Raw genomic sequence first — 23,787 nt, forward strand, 5'->3', positions numbered from 1 at the left:
ATCCCTCTACCTCACTCTTTCACTACCTCACTTTCTCTGTCTCTCACTACCTCACTCTCTATCTACCTATCTCTCACTACATAACGCTCTACTCCACTCTATCTCACTACCTCACTATCTCACAACTTCTCTCTCAAAACATCACTACCTCACTCTCTCACTCTCTAGCTCACAACCTCACAACGTCACTCTCTTTCTCTAACTCACTACCTCAATCACTCTCTATCTCGCTACCTCACTCTTTCTATCTCACTAACTCACTTTCACTCTCTTTCACTATCTCTTTCTCTATCTCACTACATCACAACATCACTCTATGCTTATATCTCACTACCTCACAACATCCCTCTCCCTCACTACCTCACTCTTTACTACCTCACTCTCTATCTCACTACCTCACTCTCTATCTACCTCACTTTCTATTTCAATACCTCACTCTCTCTCTATTTCAATACCTCACTCGCTCTCTATTTCAATACCTCACTCGCTCTCTCTATCTCACTACCTCACTCTCTCTCTGCTAATGCAATAGGTATCACATATGCAAAAAACAAAGCTAATGCAAATACAAATGAAAATGCCATTTATTTAGGGATACAAAAAAGATAAAAAAATAATTAGCAATTCCAATAGCTCTACCTATAATATTGCCGAGACCATTGCATTGTAAATGCTTGTTTTATAATTGTGCTGTAGTGCTCTATGTTCCTGGTTTTCTATCTTAAGTCCCTATGTATTTTCTGTACAGTTGGGATCCCTTTTGAATGGGTATGTGTTAAAATTATTACCAGAATGTGCTGCCCAGTTTCCTTTATCTCATGAAAAATACAGTTGTCCTTGCTAAAAAAATATCATCATCATTCCCTGCCTCCTAATTTGCTTTTCTTTGATGAATAATTTGTCTTTTGTCGGTGTTTAATTCAACTTGCTTATAATTTAAACAGCTCTGCCACATAAGGAGGCCAGCTATGCCTGCATAGTTCCAGTAGCCCTCGTGGGGTAGATGAGATAAAATACCCCAAATGCATGGCAAAATAATGTAGCCTAGTCCAGTCACTAGTCTCGCTGCAGCAGTCAGTGGTCACATTATACAGACCCTTTAAACGTTTGTTCTCTGTTCTCGACTTCAAAGCGAGTATAGCATAACAGTCTTTAGATTCTCGCACGGGAGGTGGGGGGAGGTGAAGCGCTCTCGGCGAGAGTTGACAGGTCCGTTTCGCTGAGAAAAACAACTACCCAGGCCGCCCTCTCAGAGAGCAGCAGGTCAATTTGCAACAACAACAAAAATCAGCACAAAGAGAAATCTGCAAATGAGTTTTCATGAAGAAATAAATGGCACGATACGCCCGACGGGAAAGAAAGGGGGAACAAATATCTTGGCATTGACGTTGTTGTGACTGTTCCTGTGGCTCGCAGAGGCATTTCCTACAGACTGGACTAACCATTAAAAAATGTCTCTGATTTCAGGAGCTGAAGGCGGGCAGCAGACTCTGGCCCGGAAAAAGTCGGAAAATGGAAGCCCCCGGCCAGGACAAGCGAGGAAGCTTCTTAAAGGTACACTAGGGGAGGCGGGGGGAGGGCTCGATTCTAGGAGGGAGATTGGAGGACGTTGCATAGATAAAAACACGTATTTGTTGTGGTTTGGAAATGTGAATTTTGCAACTTTTATTCAAACTGGCCATCCACTATGAGCGAAAACACCAATGTTGTGCCCGAAAGTTAAGCTAGTCACCACGTGTTTCAGGACAGCTGCGGCTGATTATTCTTGTGATTGCATTTTCCTTTTTTTCGACATTTCAACACGAGAACGGGAATGTACTTGCGGAGTACATCCTGTTCAGAGGCGCAACTAGAGTCAAATTTCGGGGGGGCTAAGAAAAAATTTCGGCGGGGCTGAATCTTTAGGCACTCGGCAGAGTCGAGCTGCAGGGGCTCTTACAAGGGGTGAAACAACAACAAAGCCCCATTAACATGCACACGGTCTTTCAAAGACTTGTGAAGTGCCCGGGTGCGGCTGTGAGCAGGCCCCGGGAAGTGTCTCATCCCGGGCTACCACACACGACGGGGGGCTGAAGCCCTTTGAGGCCAATGGGTGTTGCCCGCCTGCCTGGGCCCATGCCATAGTGCAGTGGTTCCCAAACTTTTCCAACCTACGGCTCCCTTTACCTATTGACTGTTGGCCGCGGCTCCCCATTATGGTACCTTTTGTGGCGGATGGTGAATGTAAGCCCATTCTCTGGAGTACTTTCATGTTTTTCCCTAAAAATAATTGGGATAAAGCTGAAGGTATTCTAAAACATAGATGTAATCATATCCTGGCCACTGCAGAGCCCCATGCTGTATCAACAACTGATTGGACTAATTGGAGAGAAATAGTGTTCTCAGAGAAGTGAACTGTAAATGCACGTCAGTGTTCATGCCTGAAACACATTGGCGTGTGCACTGCAGACTGTTTGACACACTGCATCAGACAAAACCCCAACAAGGTTTATTCACCTCAAATCAGAGCATGCCGTGTTTCTTAGCCATTTACAAATTCTGAAAAAGACAGCAGGTGAGGAATTCACAAATGAATTACCAACACGTTGTGAGAAACAAAATATGCCATTGCTGCGGAACTAAATATTCACTTTTGCAAACAAATATATATTGGATGATACTATTAATAGTGATCACTGTTCTCTGCTGTTTATTCCAATTTCCTTTTCAATATAATGTGTAAAACGTGGACAATGGAATAAAAGAATTAAAACGAACATGATCTAGACACATTCAAGCACAATCAAGGTTTGGAGTAAGTCTGCAGCAATTTTTGGCAAACAGAAAAGGCAAACAAAAAACATTTGATTGAGCACTGGCAATGCATGTGGTTTTCCTGCAATTTCAATATTATCTCATTTGATTTGATGATCACAGGTGATTCTGTTTGCTAGGCTCCTGGGTTCTCTATTCAGGAAAGAGAATAAGAAAGGCACAATAGGGAGCTAAAGCGAAGGCGTGATAACAAATTGTTTACTTACAATAATATGTCAGACTGTAAAGGCATATACCTGAAACTTATTTTCTAAAGTGAATAAGCAGATTTTTTCACCTAAAAATAAATAAATCCTAAAGCAGCCTTGGAATTTGGACACATGGATGTTAACCCTGGTTTCTATCAGGTCAAAAATCATGCAATTGTGGACAAACTTCTGTGTTTGTATGCTCCCTAAATTGTAAATATTTGTGATAAAAAAACCAGTGTAAAAACAAATATTATATTGTGTTGTTCGCTACTGCCCCGTTAACCCAAAAGGCTACTACTGGCATTTGCACTTGTGACCTGCAGGTCTGTTGCTCGCATATGATTACAGCAGACTCTCAACCCTATTTTACTATTCTTTCAAGCAATTGCCCATTCAAATACCCATACATGCATTCATTCACTTACCTATCAAGTATCCATTCATTGAAACACTCATTTATCCATTCATGTACACACCCATTCAACATTTTGTACATTGTCAGATTCACCAATGAAGCCACTAAAACACAGCACAAACTCGGCAATAAAGAGGCAATGCCAGTGAAGCCTTTAGCCAGATGTATTGGCTTTACCAATGCTTAAATATTTTGCCGAACACAGAGGTGTTTTGTTTTGCTGTGGCAAACACCATTCTATTGATTTAGTTTGATCCTGAGAGCTAGCTTCCAAGAGTGAATATTTTAACACTCATTTACCATAGTTTCGGTGACGGGGGAATGCTAGGCAGAATGGCAGATAGGAAATGCTAGTTGCATGAGCATGGTGGCATTTGCGTTTTTCTTAATAAATGGAAGTATTTTCTTAAATACTTGGACACATGTATATTGTGCTCGCTGTAGTTTTCTCTTCGGTTTGATTACATCAACTATAGTGAGGCCCCCGCCCCAGATTTCATCTAGAGCTCTCCGGCCTCATTACTGTGCTGAGGGGGCTCCCTGCAGCTCGGGGCCCCCACGCACTGCGGGGGCTGCAGAGGCCTGTGTTACGCCCCTGGTTCCCGGTGTCTCTCTATCACAGCGTTCCCTGTGTCACTCTTTCGGGTTCTCTGTCTCTCACTCTCTAGGAAGCCTCATTTACATTTAAATGGTCTTTAACAGACCTGTGAAGACTTCGGGTGCGGCTGCAATTAGACGCCGCCAGCCGCGAAGGAAGCTGTGTCAGCCCGGGCTGACACACACGACGGGGGGGGCTGAAGCCCCGTGAGCCCAATGGGTGTTGCGCGCCTGATCCTGTTGATTCCAAGGCGGCATCAACCTTCTGTCACGTGATGCTACGTGCCTTCCTTTCACAGGAACAGATGCTTGAACGTGTAAATTGTAATGTTCCTTTGCCCACACAATGCACTGACTCCAGGTAGGTAAAAGGTTGCTTTGTATTTATTTCCATATACAACAAGTAATTGGAGCATAAGGGCGCCGAGCGTCTACACAGTGACTGCTCCGGTCGCCAACTCCGTTTCCCCGTTCGCGCCTTCCTATTTGCGCCTACTGCGCCTGCGCGCGCATCGCGCTCCTGTCTATGGCGTGACGCGTCATCGCGTTCACGCTCATAGACTAGAGCGCATCCTACATATCTCCCCTTTTTTAACAACGAACAAAGTTAACTTTATAAGCTCTAAGGCATGGGTACTCACAAACTTTCTCTCGGGGGCCAAATTTACAGTGTGGTTTGTGTCCGAGGGCCGCACCGGTGGGGGCGGGGTCAGTGGGGGGGCGGGGCTAGAGCAACAAAAAAAAACTGTGACCATGAGGTTGAACACAGGTCCCTGCAGCAGACGCCTTCGTCCACTGAGCTACCAGACCCGGCATACACACCTCACTCTCTCTCTCCCCCTCTCTCTGACTCCCTCCCTCTATCTATCTCTTTGCCTCCCTCCCTCCATCCCTCTATCTCCCTCTCTCCCTCCCCGGTCTCCCTCTGTCTCACTCACTCTGACTGTCTCACTCCCTCTCACTCCCTCTCTCTCCCTATCTCACCCTCATTCTGACTGTCTCACTCCCTCTCCCTCTCTCCTTCCCTCTCCCTTCATCTCCCTCCCTCTCCCTCCCTCTTCCTCCCTCTCCCTTCCCTCTCCCATCCTCACTCCCCTTCCCTTCCCCTCACTCCCCTTCCCCCTATTCCCCCTCTCCCTCCCTCCCTCTCCCTCACCCTCACTCCCTCCCCTTCCCTCTCTTCCTCCCTCACTCCCCTTCCCTCACTCCCTCCCTCACTCCCCTTCCCTCACTCCCCTTCCCTCACTCCCTTCCCTCACTCCCTTCCCTCACTCCCTTCCCTCACTCCCTTCCCTCACTCCCCTTCTCTCACTCCCTCACTCCCCTTCCCTCACTCCCTCACTCCCCTTCCCTCACTCCCTCCCTCACTCCCTCACTCCCTCCCCTTCCCTCACTCCCTTTCCTTACTCCCCTTCCCTCACTCCCTTCCCTCATTTCCTTCCCTCATTTCCTTCCCTCACTCCCTCCCTCATTCCCCTTCCCTCAATCCCCCCTTCCCTCACTGTGCCTCCCGCACTCCATCGCCCTCATCCCTCTGTCACCCTCATCCCTCTATCGCCTTTCTCCCTCTGTCTGTCTCCCTTTCTCTGTCCCCGTTTCTCTGTCTCCATTTCCCTCCCTCCCTCTGTCTCTGTCCCTCTACCTCCCTCTGTCACCCCACCCTGCCTGTGTCACCCGGGCTGAGACAGCTTCCCCAGCCTGCTTCCCCAGCGTGCACAGACACACAGCCCCACCCGAGCATTTCACAGGCCTTCAAAAAGACCATTTGCATGTGAATGGGGCATTGCTGTATTTCACACCCTCTTGGCGCCCCTGCAGCTCCACTCTGGCTTCGCCGGAATAAATTGCCCGGCCCCCACAGAGCAGCAGAGTGTTTGCAGACAGTCTTTGTAAACACGGGTACTATGTCTCATGGTCCGCGGGCCGCCACGGAAGGCTTGCCGGGCCGCCACTGGCCCGCGGGCCGTACTATGAGTACCCGTGCTCTAAGGTATGTCCATGATCCCTCAATGTTCTCTGGCTGAGCTGCCAGTGTGACAACCTACTGTTAATGTCCACTCATTTCAAAGTCTCTATATCTAGAGGGCACTGTAACTGCCCTGCCACTGCGGGTGTGTCTTACCGGCATGTTCTCTTCCACCTCTCTGTCTCCGCCTGATCTCGAACCATCTCTCCGATCTCCATTCTGTATTACTCCAGTCGGTGTGTCATCTCTGACTGCGCACCCTGCGCTGGGATTTTCTATCTCACTGTCCTCTCCTATTTCCTCGGGAAATACCTCATCACCCTGCTCAGGTGGAGGCGTGGTCTCGTGGAAGTTCCTCTGTGTCTCTGTCTCCTCCAGCTTGGGCCATACGACTATCTTGTTCACTCTGGCCATGCGGTCTTGGGACCACACCCTGCCGTCGCTGAGGAGGGCTGCTCTACCTCGCACCTCCTTGACTTGTAGAGGCCGACTATATTTGCTGTCACCTTTCCTTTGAAGGGTAGGGAGTTTAACCTTAACCCACTCTCCTTCCTCCAGCTCTGTTCCTTTCACATTTCGACGTTTGTCATAATTTGCGGCATAGATCTTCTGAGCTTTTTCCAGATTGTGCTGAACCACCGCAGGGGACCATTTACTGGTGATGGTCTTCTCCCTCCATACTACATTGTCCCGTGTGAACGGATGCCGTCCTCTCAGCACTTGAAATGGACTGTACCCCACCGCCGTGGGGGTGATCCTGTAGGACCACAGCATACTCATCACCTCGGTCTCCCAATCCTTTCCCTGCGTGATGGCCGCCTGTATGGAGCCCATCAGCACACGGTTGAACCGCTCCACTTGACCGTTGCATGCGGGATGATACACTGCCGTGTGTTTAGATTCAATACCATTTCTCCTCATGAACCTAATCCATTTGTCCGAGACAAACTGCGGGCCATTGTCACTGAGGATGGTTTTAGGAATGCCTTCCCTTAAAAAAACTGACGTCAGGAATCTCAAAATCGTGTCAGTGTCCATGGATTCTTGAATGTCCACCTCAGGCCATTTTGAATACTTGTCCATTACTACACATAAATACTTGTTCACTCCTTTGCTGTCCAGTACCGGGCCCAGTATGTCGATTGCCACGTTCTCCCAAGGTCCCTGTGGTGTGTCAAACTTCCCCATGGCCGGTCGGAGTGGCCTAAGCACTTTGTCAGCGCCTTGGCATTGGCCGCACTCCCTTACTTGCCTCTCAATGTGGACATCCATGCCTGGCCACCAATACATTTGCTTGACGCGTGCTTTGGTCTTTACAATACCTAGGTGGCCCTCGTGTAGTAGAGTTAACAATCTGGGTACCAGTGAATCTGGCGGCACGACTCTTTCGCCCCTATAGATGAACACTCCCGAGTCACTCAGGGACAGTTCTTCCCTCATTTCATAGAACCTCCGTACTCCCTCTGTGAGCTTCCTTTTGTCGGGCCAGCCTGACGTCAAATGTCTCTTGATCTCCACCTTTTCCATGTCCTGATCATAGGCGGCCTCCCATTCTTGGACACTTATAGATCTCTCATGATCCTCCATGCATGCCACCATCTCCTCCTTGTCCAGGGCATCCTCCGGCGCCGCTTCCATCGCCGCAGCCCTGCTGAGATAATCCGCGACCCTGTTCTGTGTTCCCGGCAAGTATTCGACATCATAGGTGTAGTCGAGCAGCTTCAGAGTCATTTTGGCTATTCTCGGGGTCGCTGTCTCATGACCCGAGGAAGTCAAGACTTTGATCAGGGGTTTATGATCCGTTTGCAGCTTGAATCTCGTACCCCAAACGAACTGCCTGAATCTGCCCAAGGCCCAGGTGACGGCCAGCATCTCTTTTTCAATTACGCTGTACCTTTGCTCCGTCGGAGACAACGCACGTGAAGCAAAGCAGATCGTCTCAGTGGCACCATCATCCCTCACTTGTGCCAGAACCGCCCCTAAGCCCTTATCACTGGCATCTGTGGTCACCACGGTCTGGCCCGAGGGGACAAACCCTTGCAATGGAACAGCGTGACTGATGCAGTCTTTGATTGTGTCAAACTCCAATTGCGCTTCTGCGTCCCACTCAAACTTGGTCTTGTCTCTGATGAGTTGCCTCAATCTGTACGTCCTGGTGGCGAAGTGTCTCACAAACTTACTATAATACTCAGCCATTCCAAGGAACGACCGCACTTCCTCCTTGGAGCTGAGAGCCTTTGCATCCTTTATGGCTTTTACATTTCGTTCCTTGGGTGAAATTCCGCTCGTGCTGATCTCATGGCCCAAGTAGGTCACCGAATGGGTCCCTATCTTGCATTTACTCCACTCCGCCGTTAGCCCCTTGTTCTGCAACACTTCCAGCACTCTCTGCAACTTCCTGTCATGATCTCCTTTGGAAGAGCCCATCACCAGGATATCATCCTGAAAGTACTGTACCCCAGGAATGTCCTTGAACAGCCGATGCATGAGCTTCTGAAAGACAGCCGCCGCGGACGCCAGGCCGAAGGGCATCCTCCGGAACTGGTAGCACCCAAATGGAGTAATGAAGGCGGTGTACTTTCTGCTCGATGGATGCAGCTCAATCTGATAATAAGCAGACGTGAGGTCTATGGTGGAGAAGTGAGTCACACCTTTAGTCTTGGCTAGCATCTCCTCGATTCTAGGTAGAGGAAACTTCTCCACGATGAGACTTTTGTTGAGCTCGCGGAGGTCAACGCAGAGACGAACCTGTCCATTTGGCTTCTTGACCACGACCAAGGGGGACAGCCACTCCGCACTGTCCACCGGCTCTATGACGCCTTGCTCCTCCAGCCTCCGGAGTTCCTGTTGTACCGCTCCGCTGGTAGACATGGGAATGTTCCTGACTTTATGCACCACTGGTACTGCGCCCTCCTTGAGGACCATTTTGTGGACGAACTTGTCCAGCTTTCCCACTGAGCCATCAAAAACTTTGGGGTATGCTGACTTCCAATCTTCACCTCTCGTGAGGGGCCACTCGTCTGTCAAGAGAATCTGCTCTTTTCCTCCCGGGTTGAGTATGATCCCCAGATCTCCTGCGTCTCTCCACCCCAGCACCGAAGGACCTCTCTCTGCTATATACAGGGTGCACGTGGCTGACCTCCCTCTGAATTCGAATGTGAAGTCTCGGCACCCCACCAGGGGAATGGCATTCTCCGTGTACGAGATGGGTCTGATGTCCGGCGGCCATAGGTCTGGCCCCACCACAGGCACAAAGTCTTCCTCCCATATGGATCTTTGCACAATGGTCCAAGGAGATCCTGAGTCGACGGCCACATGTACCTTCACTCCACCTATCAGCATGTCCGTGCGGGGCTTGTCTCTTCGCTTTCCCGACACCTCAAGTACTTGGTCCTCGATGCATAACACCAAGTCGTCGTCATCCAGGTCGTCCTCCCCGCTGACATCCGCTGTGGCCGCATCGACGCACTTGACCGTGGATTTCTTCCCCTTCTTGCGGCAGACTTTCTCAAAATGGCCGACCAGGCCGCAAAACGAGCATCTGGCGCGGAACGCGGGACAGCGTTTATCCTGCGCCGAATGTGCCGTGCTGCCACATCTATAACATGCAAACTTGTTGTCTGGACCAGGGCGGACTGTCTGCTTCCCTGTCCATCTCGAGTCCTTCCTCTGATCTCCATACACCCCCCTGGTTTTGCCGGGCTGGGGTGCCTCATCTATCTTGTTGACCAACTGTCTCGGTGCGTTCTCACGTTTGGCTGCCTCTGCACCGCGTCTTGACATCTCAGCCTTTTTGACCATTGCAACCACTTCTTTAAGCGACGTCTCACTCTGCGCCCACAGTTTGTCCTGGACAGACCTGCACGTGGTGTGCATGACGATTTGGTCTTTGATATACTCCTCCTGAAGACCTCCATACTGGCACGTGATGGCCAAGCGTCGGAGCGCCGCCACATAATCATCAATCGATTCACCAGCCTCCTGCTTCCTCTGTTGGAAATTATACCTGTCTATGGAGACACAAACTGCTGGACGGTAATGGCTGTCTAAGTCATCCAGAGCGTTTTTAAAAACATCTGTTTCATTCGCTCCCCTCTCCTTGGGCACCAGATTCTTGAACACTCTTACCCCTTCCGGGCCCAGGTTGTGGAGTAACAGTCTCTTCTTCCTTTCCGGGGTGAATGCCCCTTCGTTTTCATCTTCGAGTGCTTCAATATAGTTTTGGAAATACTCCTTCCAGTCTTCCCATTTTAACTGTGGTTCGCCCGGTCTAGGCAGGAATGGGACAGGGGCCATCAGAGCAGACGCTTGATTTGCCATTTTAGCCTCACCTCTGGGGTCGACCACCTGGGCACTGTGTTGAATGGGTTCACCGGATGCTCCTGCGCTCCCTGCCGTGTTCCCTTGCCCTCTGGGGCTGCCTGGTGTGCTATCCCTTCTATTCTGCGTGGGGTCGTCAGTTTGCGCCCCTTCCTCTGTCTTGGGGTCGATGCTTTTGGCTGCCAGGGTGCTGGCTGTGCTCTCCTTCCCTAGCCCAGCACTGACCTGGTTGTTGGAGCTGGATTGGGTGGTTCCCGTGCTTTTCTGCTACTGCCACGCCCTCTGCTCGTCTTTCTCCGTTGTTGTCCTACTGCTGGAGGTGTGGGGCTGTCATGGAGTGTCTCTCCTGACCACTGTAATGCCTGGTGTTCGTGGTCCCAGCCTCGTCGCCAATGTAATGTTCCTTTGCCCACACAATGCACTGACTCCAGGTAGGTAAAAGGTTGCTTTGTATTTATTTCCATATACAACAAGTAATTGGAGCATAAGGGCGCCGAGCGTCTACACAGTGACTGCTCCGGTCGCCAACTCCGTTTCCCCGTTCGCGCCTTCCTATTTGCGCCTACTGCGCCTGCGCGCGCATCGCGCTCCTGTCTATGGCGTGACGCGTCATCGCGTTCACGCTCATAGACTAGAGCGCATCCTACATAAATGCTACATATTGTTTATAATGGTCAACTCGTAAATACTGAATTTCTAAGTAATTATCAGGGTTTTAGAAACGTGTTCAAAAGTGAAGCAAGGAGATGTATTCCGTGAAACTGGCATACTTTACACTTCAGTTCCCTAAAGCGATATATTTCTTTTACCCTGATTAATTTATATGTCGTGCCACTCTGTGTACTGATGAAGAAGTCAGAGTGTCCATCTAGAAATAGGCATTTAGCTATACATGAAAATTAACACACTTAATAACAGTCTTGCTCTCTGGACACTTCACTTCATAACATTGAACCACAATAAGGTCGAATTTTTACTTCTAAGGAGAAAAAGCCAACTTAAATAAATAGAATGTGGTTTGAAGAACTAAAAACAATGGTTTCATACTCAAGCTGAACCAAGAAATCAAATCCACATGCTTCTGAATTGATGCCAACCTCGCAATGAATGAATATAAACAGTAAAATCTGCTAGATCAGGGTTGTAATGCTCAATAACATGCCTAAAATCACTTATCAAGCAATCCGACTTGTGTGCAATCATTGAGACAATTGTCATCTTCAAACCTGACTATGGGAACTCATTACTCCTGGGAGATCCTAGAAATTCATTGGTGCTCATGCAAGCCTCCTTCAGTCAGATGCTCAGCTGCCAACAGAATAACAAAGTTGATAAAATGTCACCCGAGTACTGAGTGAACCCCTGCCCACCCACTGGTAATCTTGCAGGCAAGATCTAAACAAAACTTGCCTGTTTGACTTTTACAGATCAGAAATTTAAACAAACTATTGTTATCCTTTTATACACATTTCTGGTGGAACAAAGAGCTCCAACAATAAAGAGACCTTTCAACATGAAATAAAGAAATTAAAATCAAATCCACTGAAGTTAAATCTTTCTCAGGCGCTGCCTTTCCTTATGTGTCTCTCTCCCAGAAGACATCAGATAATAAGAGAACATTACCTGTCTTTTGGAAGGCACTTAAAAGGTTACCTTTTTAGCTTACATCTAAATATCGAACTGTTTTCCCTTGGATTTTTTTCTGTTTCTCCCTCCAAACCTATGTGAGGCCTTATCCGAACTTCCCAAACTCAGTACTTATTTTCTATACAGATGACTAAAATATTCACTGCGCACTTGTATATCTTCAGTCTGTTCTTTTCCACAATCTTCTATCCTCAAAACGACTTTTCATTTGATTCTTCTGCCAATACAGTTGCTCTCTTTTGGAAACCTTTTATTTCCCCTGCTTTTTTATGACTATTAATATAACATTCTACAGTTGCTGTAGTTCATTTAATGTATTTTAAAGAGATTCTGTCATGCTTAGTAAAAGTTCTTTGTAAAGTACACTGACACCCCAAAGGCACTATATAAAAAAGTCAAATAAATAAATAAGTTTTGCGTTCGGAGAAATGGGAACCAAAGATGCAAGGGCTTTGGTGGTTGCAGTATCAAAGTTGGCTTTTGGTTTTGAAGGTATCTGGATTAAAAGAATATCAGCCAGATTCATCATTCTCCCGTTTTGCGAGCCCCTAATAGCGATTCATAAGGAATCGCTATTAAGGACTCGCAAAACGGGATTCATGTATGAATTGGAAAATATATTGCGATTCCTACATGTTCCTTATTTGCGATTAGCAGGCCCATAGGAATGAATGGGGAGTTATTCCTTATTTGCGATTAGCAATTAGCTAATCGCAAATAAGGATGCGATTTCAAGGGTGCAGGGGTGTCCAAAGGACACCCTGTAGCACCCCTGAAATGTAATCTACATTGGTGTTGCGCACACACATGTCCAAAGGACATGTGTGTGTGTAACATGCAACTTAGAAAAATGCATTTAAATGCATTTTTCTAAGTTTTTGCTATTTACCACGAGGTCTGACCTCTCGGTAAATAGCGGCCCAAAATTGATTCATTAATTGCATTTAAGGAATCTCAAATAGAGATTCCTTAAATGCAATTCTTCGCAAATGTGCGAATTCTTTAATAGCGAATTTTGCATTTGGGATGATGAATCCCAAATGCAAAAATTGCACTCGCAAAAGGCAATATTCTGAGAATCTTGCCCTTTGCGAGTGCAATTTAGCTTGATGAATCAGGCTGGATGTCTCTTAAATGAACATGACATTTGCACAGATAGTTGGATCATGTCCATTGCACTGTGAGCAAACCATTAAACTCCTGATGACAGTCACGGGATTCAAACAACCCTTTGAGAGATATTTAGGGACAACTGTGAGTGTCTTTCAGGACAAATCCAACATTCCTTTGAAATGTGGTGGTCGCAATTTAAATTCAGAACAGAGGAAAAATGTGTTTTCTAAAAGTTGGCTGTCCCCAAAATGCATAAGAACTTCCCACCCATTAACTGTCAACTGGGCTTCACATGGTTGATGAAGGACAAATAATACATTAATGCTAATCTTTGTATAAACTGATCAGGTGGGCGAAGCTTATATCACCGCTCACCAGCTCATACGACTCTAAGGGATTTTGATTCTGAATGTTTCATGGCAGCATTGGGGAACACTTAATATTCACCCTGGTGATTAGCCAGAATACCGGAAGCAAAAATATCATGGGACAAACTAATTTGTCAAGAATAACAAGGGCAAAAATATAATGAAGGTATGTTTCTATAGGTAAGCAAAGTTTTACTACATATAACTCCACTTTTATGTAACTTGATTGTGATGTATTCCTATAGGTTCTGTATCGATCCCCCTATTCCTGACCCTGTTCTGGTTAACAAGTTAACTAGCAGCCATCCCATGATGCAGAAACCGTTATCTGATTAAGCCACACCACGGCACAGGAACGTGTTATCTGATTAGGTCATAACGCTTGCCATCTAATTAGACAAGCAATATTCCTCCAGCCCCTGATAAGGCATACAGAGTTCTCAAAACAAATCAAACCTATGACAACCTGGGAAAAACCCTGCGGCCATTGTTTTGATTTCACCGAGAACTTCAGCAAAAGAATGTGCTAACGACCAGCTCGTATGACATCCTTATTGACGTATCTATGTCCATCCTTACGTCAATCTCGGCACCTTACAGGTATAAATATTACCGGTATTGCCTTAAGCAAACACACGCGGTGGTGACGAGATCGGAGCAGCCAGACTTGCCGAAGCCCAGAGCAGAGCAGACCCCGCTGGCGCAGCCCCGCCTTCCTGACGCGCTGAGAACGAGACGCTGCTTTCTCCTGCCGAGAAATCCAGCTCCGGCGCTTCCGAGCAGCCCTCGCAGGCAGCTTGGAATATCGAGACCAGAGACGAGAGATACCATCCCTCATTCATCCTAAATTCCAGGTACAGAACTGAATAACCCCTTGCAGAGAATTCTTGAGTCAGTCACTTGGCAAAACAAACTTAACTTAAACTGCTACTTTCTATTCCCGCCCACGTATTAGGCTTAGGTCAGGTACACTGGGGTAGGCGTAGTTAGAAACACCAGTTGAGTACGATTAGTCAAATGTATATGTGTATGTATCTATTTTATCCATTTTAAACCACCTTATGGCTTAGAAACCATATAAATGTTTTTACAGTATTATTTTATACTTCTGCTTTTATTGTATGCACTTAAAGTATTGCGATAATATCGATTCATTTCTCTTGTATGAGAAAAGAGACTGATCAATAAATACCATCTTTTTATTGAACACGCCCGTCTCTTCCTTTTCTCTACAATCTGGTGAGACTAAGAATGCACGTACTGACTGAGTAAAATAAGTTGTCTTTTGTTTTCACACGACTCTAGAGATACACTCTTGATTAGGGGAGAGCAAAGTTGTCATGTTCTATGGTTGTCAGAAACTAAATCCCTTCTTGTCTATCCAGGGAGGTTCAACTCCTCCTTGCCTATTCGAGAAAGTTTCTAGTGAACTCTGAGCTAGCTGGCAAACCCAAAACTTTAAGTCTAATATCGACAATAGAAGACCTAGTTAACGTCTGGTCTAGGCCTATACTATTGAAGGTATTATTCCAATGCGCAGAGCCTATTGGGATAATAGGAACTACACTACATGGCGCCAAACGTTTGGAAAGGCGATAAAACTAACGCAAGACATTAGAGTAACTCAGTCGTGCTTTTTCACTCAGACCCCTTTTTTCCCATAATACTCCAAAGACGTCTGGAGTGGGTGAAAGGTCATATCCGCCAAACCTCGCAGGAGGAAACTCCTATGTATGGTTCTTGGTTTAGTCAACGTTGAAGGATACACTGTTCCAAAATATTGTGCATCTAATCTTTGTTTCCATAAGAAACCTGATCTGCAAACAAACGGAATAACCTTCCTGACGGTAAAATGGTAGACAGTGATGAAGAAAGAGAAACAGTTAGAATAGCAGCTGAACTCGCAGCAGCTGAAACTACTATGCAAGAAGCAGACCCGGATATAATACTCATCCCGGTCAACATAAGAAAATCTATAACTTTAAAACTTATAGAAAATGGACTGACACCTAGAGGTGGCACAGTCATATTCGTAATAGAGGCACACGAATATCGGCAGACAGAGGTATTCTATTCATGGATACACTTTCCAGCAGCAAACGCTGTAACAAAGCACTTCCACTATTACAAAACAGAGGAACCTCCTGAAGAGTACACTCCTTTCGAGGAGGTGGAAGCACCACTTAAATTTCAAGAGCACCTGCTCTTGTTTAATGGCGCCCTAAAACATAATAATCACATCACCAGGCTCGGTCCACTAGGTAGACCAGGAGCAACGTGGCCGGTCCTAGCCGGATACACACCACATCCAGACATCGAAAGAATGTCTGCAGCAGATCTTTTAATACAAATAAAACAATTAATAAAAGTACATAGACAATTAGTCCAATATGTAATGCGGACTTCAACAATTCAACCAGCAATTAAAATTCCACAGCTGACCCCTCATCAGGGGAACACAAATAAAATTACACCACAGAACATACAGTCCTGCCTAGGTAAAGTACCAGCTAAACGGGAACAAATACCATTCTGGTTAGCACAAAAAATCACCCAAATAGAGGCGGTGTTTCCAGACACCACCCCGTTGGAAAAACACAGGATTCTGACTATCTGTCTTCCAATGGGAATCGCACCATACGTGGAGGACTGTGACACTTGGGGTACAGTCTTTGCTTCCATTTACACAAAAACGCATGGTGTTCCATCCATCTCGGTAATACCAGATGTGCTAAAACAAATTCAAGATGAATACGGTCCAGAACCCGCTTTAACTCTTGGTATGAAATTACTAAAAGACTTCAAGCAGGTCTCGGCAATACTATTAGCCAACATAAAGGGAGAAGCAGCAAACGTGGCAATCCGCCAAAGGTTAAAAGAAACAGATATAGCAGACCAACCAGCTGAAATTGCCAGAAATATAGAAAAATCCTATGAGGAACTAGGTAGAGATAGTTTAGGTGGAATACCGGTAAAACCCCGACTGATTGAAAGTCCTGAAAAAGTATTTTTTAATAATTTAACATCACAAAAAAAGAGCTGGGATGGAAACAAACAATCCAATCCTAAAGAAAAGAAATTCCAGTCCAGAGGAAGGTCTCCTCGGCGGAGAGAAAGATCTCCAAACCAAGGACACAGGTCTCCCCAAAGTGAGCCCTCTGGGAAAAGATACAATCTTAGAAATAGGGATAATATTAAGAAGCCTGATAGATATCAAGAAATTGATACACGCCCCTCTCAATCTTTTCAGACTTCCTCGCAGAAATCGGAAAGAAGAGGACGATCAGAACAAAGAGAAGAGCACGCCAAGTCCAAAGACAAGGAACCTGCTCATCTAAAAAAGAAATTACAATTTCCAAAAAAGAAGGTAGCCAGTATTAAAGTAGTTAACAATGCCGAGAATACTGAGGACACAACTGAAAAACGGAGAATGGGCTCAGACAATGCTAGACAGCGCAGCAGAAGTGAGCATAGCTCGCAAAGTCCTTATGAATCATCTGGAGACAGTGGACACAAATGAATATCTTCAAGTGGAAACTGCAGACACCAGAGTTAGCAAACCTCACAAAATATATGAAATAACTTTACGTATAGAAGGGGATAAGACTAGAAAAATAAGGGGACTATTTTGGGATAATCTCTCCAAGGGCTATGACATCCTTCTAGCTGAAAAAGACTGGCCACCAGAGTTTGTCAGGGACTGCCCTCATGGCGAAGAAATAATTATGCCTGCCTTCTCAAATCATATCCCAATTCATAAAAAATACACACTTGCCAGAAAGTGGGCGGTAGCTCAAGCTCCTGCTTTATATAACAAGCATTTACAATGCAATGGTCTCGGCAGCATTAAAGGTAGAGTTATTGGCATTACTCATTACATTTCTTTAAATCATAAATAAATGGCATGGTCATTTGATGGGACAAACCTACTAGGAAACTTTGTTAGATAGTGAGGTAGTGAAAGAGAGCGTGTTAGTGACTTAGTGTATTTGAGAGTGATGTAGTGAGTGAGTAAATTAGTAATTTAGAAAGAGAGTGAATTTGTGAGTTAGTGAGAGTGATGTAGTTATTTTTTGAGAGTGTGTGGTGATATAGTGAGGGAGTGATACCGAAATACATAGTGATGTACTGATAGATTGAGTGAGAGTGAGATAGAGATTGAATTTTGAGTATTGTGTTAGAGTGAGAGATAGTTACTGTTATAGTTATATTGTGTTGCTGTGAGAGATACAAATACAAATACAAAGATTAATACAATAGTGGTGTGTGCGGGAGAGGGGACAGGCAGAGCTAGGGAGAAGGAGGTCTGTGGGGCGTGTGGTGCTGAGGTACAGGCAGCGCTGGAGGACATGAACTCAGGCAAGACTGGGTGGGCTGGTGATGGTGGGGGCAGGTGATGGGGGGCGTTGGCAGGCCTGTGGATGCCTAGTACCACGGAGACAAGCAGAGCATGGTAACCACAGACCTGGTGCATGAAGGTCTGTACTGATGTCTGACGTTCAATCAGTAATAGAGAACCAGCAGGTGGTGCTAAACAGCCAAGTCCGAGGACAGGTGGCCATGGAGCACAGGCAAGGTTGGGGGACAGGCAGGACTGGTGGAAAGACATAGCAGGAGACAGTCAGTTCTTTCTGGGTGGACAGCAGGTATGAAAACACAGGCGGAGGAAGCAGCACTGTGGCCAGGGTGGACGGGGGGGTGTGTGAGACAGGCAGGCAGGGCTGCGCTAGAGGGCTGCGGGCAGGCAGATGTGGTTAGGACAGGGAGGGCTGAAGGAACAGGCAGGGCTGGGTAAACAGGCGGGGAGCGATGGGACAGGCAGAGATGAAGACACAGGCACAGCTGAAGGCAGGGGCTGGGTGGACGTCCGGGGCAGGCATGGCTGGGAACAATCAGGTCTATATGGACAGGCAGACATGAAGGCACGGACAGGGTTGACGGCAGAGGCAGGACTGCGAGGCACGCGGGCAGGCAGGGCTGGGGGCAAGCAGGTCGACTTGGACAGGCGGGTCTGTTCGGACAGGCAGGGCTGTAGGCGCGGCCGAGCCGGGCGGTGAAGGACCGGCTCTGAAATGGTTTTGCAGTGAGGGGTCTCAGCGGGTTAATGAGCTGACATCATGATTAAAGCTGACCATTTGTAATGTGTCTGGACCCCTGTGCACAGCCCGGAAAAGGTTAATGTGCTAAAGACGCCTGCCCCTGACTCCCACCCCTGCACCTGCCCTCTCACGGGAGAGAGGAGAGCAAAGAGCGAGGAAGAGGGTGGAGAGGGAGGGAGTGAGGGGAGAATGAAGAGCGAGACATGATTGGAAAGAAGCGACGAGCAGGAGGAAAGGGAGAGAAAGGTTCGACAAAAAGAAAGTGGCGAGGCAACGGGAGAAGAGTGGAGGAGCGTAAAGTCGAGGAGCGCGGGGCGGGGAAGGAAAGAAAATGACAAATGGAAAACAGATAAGAAACCGAGCCAGGGAGGATGGGAGGGGAGACGACGGCGTGGCAGTCTCAGAGACCACAACGGGGATAAAGATCGAGGCAGGGAGAGTAAGAGGCAGAAGGTGACAGAGAGAAGGGGAAAGAAAGAGTGAGCGAGAGGCGGTTAGACAGAGAGGTGCGTAAGGAAGGTGTGTAGGAGCAAAGGGGGAGGCAGAAATCAGAAATATACGAGAGCGCAGGGTAAAACGAGAAGGAGGCAAATATAACAAGCAACAACAGCACCTACTTCTGGTTTGGCCGGCAATGCTTCCGGGTCGCCGCAGGCAGCGCGGCGGCCCGCCCTGCACGGGGAAGGGAGGCAGCTTTCGAGGAGGACAGCACCTGGCCGCGAGCGCGTTCTCGTGCGCGTGGCCTTAACAAATCGGCGCGCGCGGCCAGTGCTGTCCTCCTGGGAAGCTGAGCCGTTAACAATAAGGTCTCTGGCGAGAGCGAGCTTCGCTCGCTTCGCTCGCTTCTAGCCGAGACCTAAAAATCACATAGGATGGGATGAGGATTCTCCTCCTCACAAAATCCAGTTAAAAACACAACCTACTGCACAAAGACAGTACCCAATTAAGCAAGAAGCTAAAAAACAGGTAAAAGAAATCCTAGATCAACTAGAATACCAGGGGGTGATTGAAACTTGCACCTCACAAATGAACAACCCTTTGTTTCCGGTTTCCAAACCAGACAATACATATCGTCTAGTTTTGGATTACAGACACCTTAACTCATGTTGCAAAACTTTTGCAGTGCAAAACTCGCATAGTGCTGCACTAATGAATAACATAGTGCGCAAAAAATACAAAACAACATTAGACATCTCTAATGGATTCTTTTGTCAAAACATAGCACCAGAGAGCAGATATTTGTCCGCGTTCTCAATAAATGGCGCTCAAAAACAATTCTGTCGGTTACCCCAGGGGTTTAAGAACAGCCCAGGATTATTCTCAGCGAGAGTAACAGAGTTACTACAAACATATGATGACGAAGCATTATCTTATGTCGACGACATATACCTGACAGATGATGACTTGGATACTCACTTGAAGAGAGTGAACACCATAATACTTGGGTTCGCAGCAGAGGGTTACAAATTCAACTTTAAAAAATCTAGAATTGCCCATCTAACAGTCCTGTTCTTAGGATATGAATTATCAAGTGAAGGCAAAAGCCTGTCTGACAATTTCCTCGAGAAATGTGCCGTACTCCAAGCACCTAGAACACTAAAAAACCTACAGTCAATTCTAGGCTTCCTAAATTTCAGAAGAACATACATTGCAAATTACGCAGAAAGGGTCAAGCCCCTTTATGATCTAATAAAACCAGATTTTAAAAGAACCAATTGGACTCAAATACACACAGAAATTCTGAGATCCTTACAAACAGACATGTTAATAAAAACAAAATTAGAAACACGTGATAACACACGCAATCTTGTGATTCGAGTCATCCCAGGAAGATGCGGATTCACATACCTGACCTCTAATGAGGGAGAAAAGGTACCAATTGCATTCAACTCATACTTGTACACAGAAGCTGAAAACAAGTTCAGCATTAAAGAAAACATTGTTCATGCAGTTCAAACCGCAATAGCTAGAGAAAAAGATAAAGCTGACGGTAGACGTATTACAGTCAGAACAGCAGAATCAGCCTTTGAGGCATTAACAACACCGTGTAATTTACCAACAACAGCATTGAATCCGGAATGGATACAATGGGTGAATTCAATTACAACGGACAAAGTAAAATACTACTTTGATCCAGAATTAAAAGAATTGAAAAATCTAGAATATGAAAGAACATTCCCCCTGCCAATCGACATTCTGCCCTTACGACAATACGCCTGTGTAATCTATACAGACGGACATGCTCAACCCTCCGTTTGGGGAGAACAAGCATACAACCCCACATGTGAGATTACAAAAGAAGTGTGGCGCGGAGGTAAACTAAGACCTCTATTAACAAAAACACACTCAGTAGAAACTAATTCAGAACAACAGACTGAAATAATAGCATTGAAAATGGCGCTAGATAATGCAGATCGCGAATTCCCGACACTCATAGTGTCCGATTCATATTACTGCGTCAAATCATATAACAACGATTTGCAGACATGGATTCAAAACGGTTACAAAGATGACACAGGTGCAACAATAAAGCAAAAACTGCTTTGGGAACAAATAGTTCTGTTAAAAAAAGAACTATCAAAGACTCACGTGATACACTCACTGAGTCATCAACGTGATGGCGTTCACGTTGCAGGGAATTCATTGGCTGAGACAGCCACAGCGGTAGCAACTAAATCGGCTTCCGTAGCTAGAAAAAAGCGTACAGTGAAATACATTGACGGTGAAACAATGCTGGCGGTGAAAACGTCATCAAAAGGCGACTGCTCAGCGCTACCGATCAACTATCCACTCAATTATACATACATAATCGATGCAAACTCCGTCCCTTTTGCTCGAATCCCTGGAGTGGGGGATAGGGTAATTCCAAACAAGGACAGGAGAACGTTGTTAATAGCAGACGCACATATGGGCGAGGGTCTCAGACACCTCAAACTAAAAGATTCTCTGGAAGAATTACAATCAGTGTACTGGTGGCCAGGCATGAGCCTGCAGTATCACATTTTTGTAAAAAATTGCCCGAACTGCAACAGAAATCGCAGTGGCGAGAGAAACTGTATACTACCGTGGCGTTACTCTCCAGAAAGGATCAACAGTAATAAGCCAAGCGTCTGATTAACATATACAGGCTAGTTTCCACTTATAATGTAGATCCCCAGCACTCGGCTGACGTCTGGACTGTTATACAAAGATTTGCGAGTCTAAATGGCATATACGCTAGGAGCATGCTACGTTTGACCAATGTTTTCACTTTAGCCCTCAAGCCTGTGGGGAAACATGGCTAAATGAGCATAGCACAGCGGGATTCTTCTCACTTCCTTCCTGAGGGATACGGGATGGTGTAAAGAAAAAACCAAGGCATTAAAGCTATCTATAACGGAAAGGGTATTAGGTTCGGGAGCTGGGTGGGTCAAACATCTAATAAGTGTCCAACGTAGTCTAAACAACCTGCCAAGAAATTCTCTGAAGGGATTCAGTCCGTACGAATTATTGTTTGGAACTAGGATGTTAGTCTTAGATCTTGACAGTCAGACTTCAGTGGTGAAGGAAAAATGCTTTGATATCAAAGATCGTTTGGCTATTTTGCAGGACTTAAACAAAACAAGAAAAGACCTGAGCAACATAAAGTTGAAACAGCAGCCAACAACCACTGAAGAACCACCACCTGTCCCAGCAAGACCTGTCTGGATTCCAAAAGTCGGGGATCTAGTCAGAGAAAAGATCGCGGTAAAGAAGGAATTTGGGCCTTCTTACAGAAAAGAAGTTCCTGTCTTGTCTATCAACGGGACAAGATCAGTTGTACTACCGCCGCTTGCTGGTAAAAAGGAGAACCGAGTTGTATCCATCGACCTGGTAAAACCACAATCATGTGGCCGATAACAAACAGTAGGCCAAGTGGACTCCCGATAAGTAGTAGAACACCAAGGTTTGCTACCAATACAGAGGTCCTAACTAAGAGGCTAATCACATTCGAAACGCCTACAGAAGAACAACAAGGACTGTGCAACAATGCAATGGAACTTAAACCTCTGAAAACCCAAATAAAAACATTTAGTAAAGACACACCAACCTACAATGAAGTAACAAACGAATATGCAAGAAACAGTAATCCTGAAGCAATTGGAACAATTGACAGAACTGCATCCGGCTACTTCATAAACTTCGATGATTTCTCTGAAGACCTCAGTGAATCAAAAACACAGCCATCAACAAAAACCTTTAAAGATAAAGCTAAAGAACTTTTGAAACAACTGAAAGAAACCTATCTGATTTCTCCATGGATTGAATTTTGGGTGGGCTTTGGTGCATTTATCCTCATACTTTGGCTCATCATGGTACTAACTTTGGGACGCTTCATTGAGGGAAAATATGCTAAAATGGACACAGCAAGTCAGAAAATCAACTTGATCCTCAAACCACACACATCTTCACACGTCGAGAAAAGAGAACTTTCTTCAGTCAACTTCACAGCCAATCCTATACCGGGTGGGGTAGCATGGGACAATACTGACTACGAAATTTATGGTCCGGTCGAAATCCTGAAATATCCACACCAAATCAAGATCTCATTGAGTGACTTTGTAAAACCAAGCTCATTTGCTGATGATTGGGACTTTGAAAGTATAAATAATATGATGTCTGACCTAGTGATGTCTGCTAAATTTACCAAACATGATTATTTGCAGGGTTCGACTAATTATGATAGTATGTACTGTTACAACCACTATGGTAACCATTTTTTACATAAATCGGCACAACCTAGAAATGTTTTAAATTATAATCAATGGGAACATTGTTCAACCCCTCCAAAAGGAAGCTCAAGAACCTTTTATGACAAATATTCATACTTTTCAGGGTTCAACACAAGTAATGCTGAAACGTTTTATTTCAAATTGTCAAATAAGACAGGGACAAAGACCATGCTTACAAACACGAAATTGATATATTCAGACTCATTTTTTGAACAAATGAATACTTTTGGTTTTGATTATTGGGACAAAAATGTTGAAGTAAAAAGTGTTTGGGGTACAAAAGAATGGCAAGTACAAGGTATAGAATCATTGTTTAGAGCCTGCATGATCCCAGAACAAATTATATTTTTAAATGACACTGTTCAACAAACCACCTGTCTTGGCTTAGCCAAAATCAAAGACTTAAATAAACCGTCTATTCCAAAGCCAACAATGAACAGCAATAGCTCTACAGATGAAGAGATAGACGTAAACTATGTATTAAACCAAAACAGAACACATCCTGA

The 23,787-nt window shown here is 45.8% G+C and overlaps 1 protein-coding gene across 2 annotated transcripts in view; it reads left to right on the plus strand.

Moving 5' to 3' along the window:
- The window catches only part of RIN2 (Ras and Rab interactor 2), a 1,094,313-nt gene that overhangs the window by 676,764 nt on the left and 393,762 nt on the right, over positions 1-23,787 (plus strand). Inside the window, exon 5 of one of the 2 annotated variants that reach the window (XM_078648965.1) lies at positions 1,468-1,554. In XM_078648965.1, the coding sequence (XP_078505091.1) occupies positions 1,513-1,554 (42 nt within the window). In that variant the 5' untranslated portion in view covers positions 1,468-1,512. Of the gene's footprint in view, positions 1-1,467; positions 1,555-23,787 lie in introns of those variants that run through there. The other variant, XM_078648966.1, reaches the window with a different exon arrangement.

This window comes from Lissotriton helveticus, chromosome 6 (genome assembly GCF_964261635.1).
Source record: "Lissotriton helveticus chromosome 6, aLisHel1.1, whole genome shotgun sequence".
Classification (NCBI taxonomy): domain Eukaryota; kingdom Metazoa; phylum Chordata; class Amphibia; order Caudata; family Salamandridae; genus Lissotriton; species Lissotriton helveticus.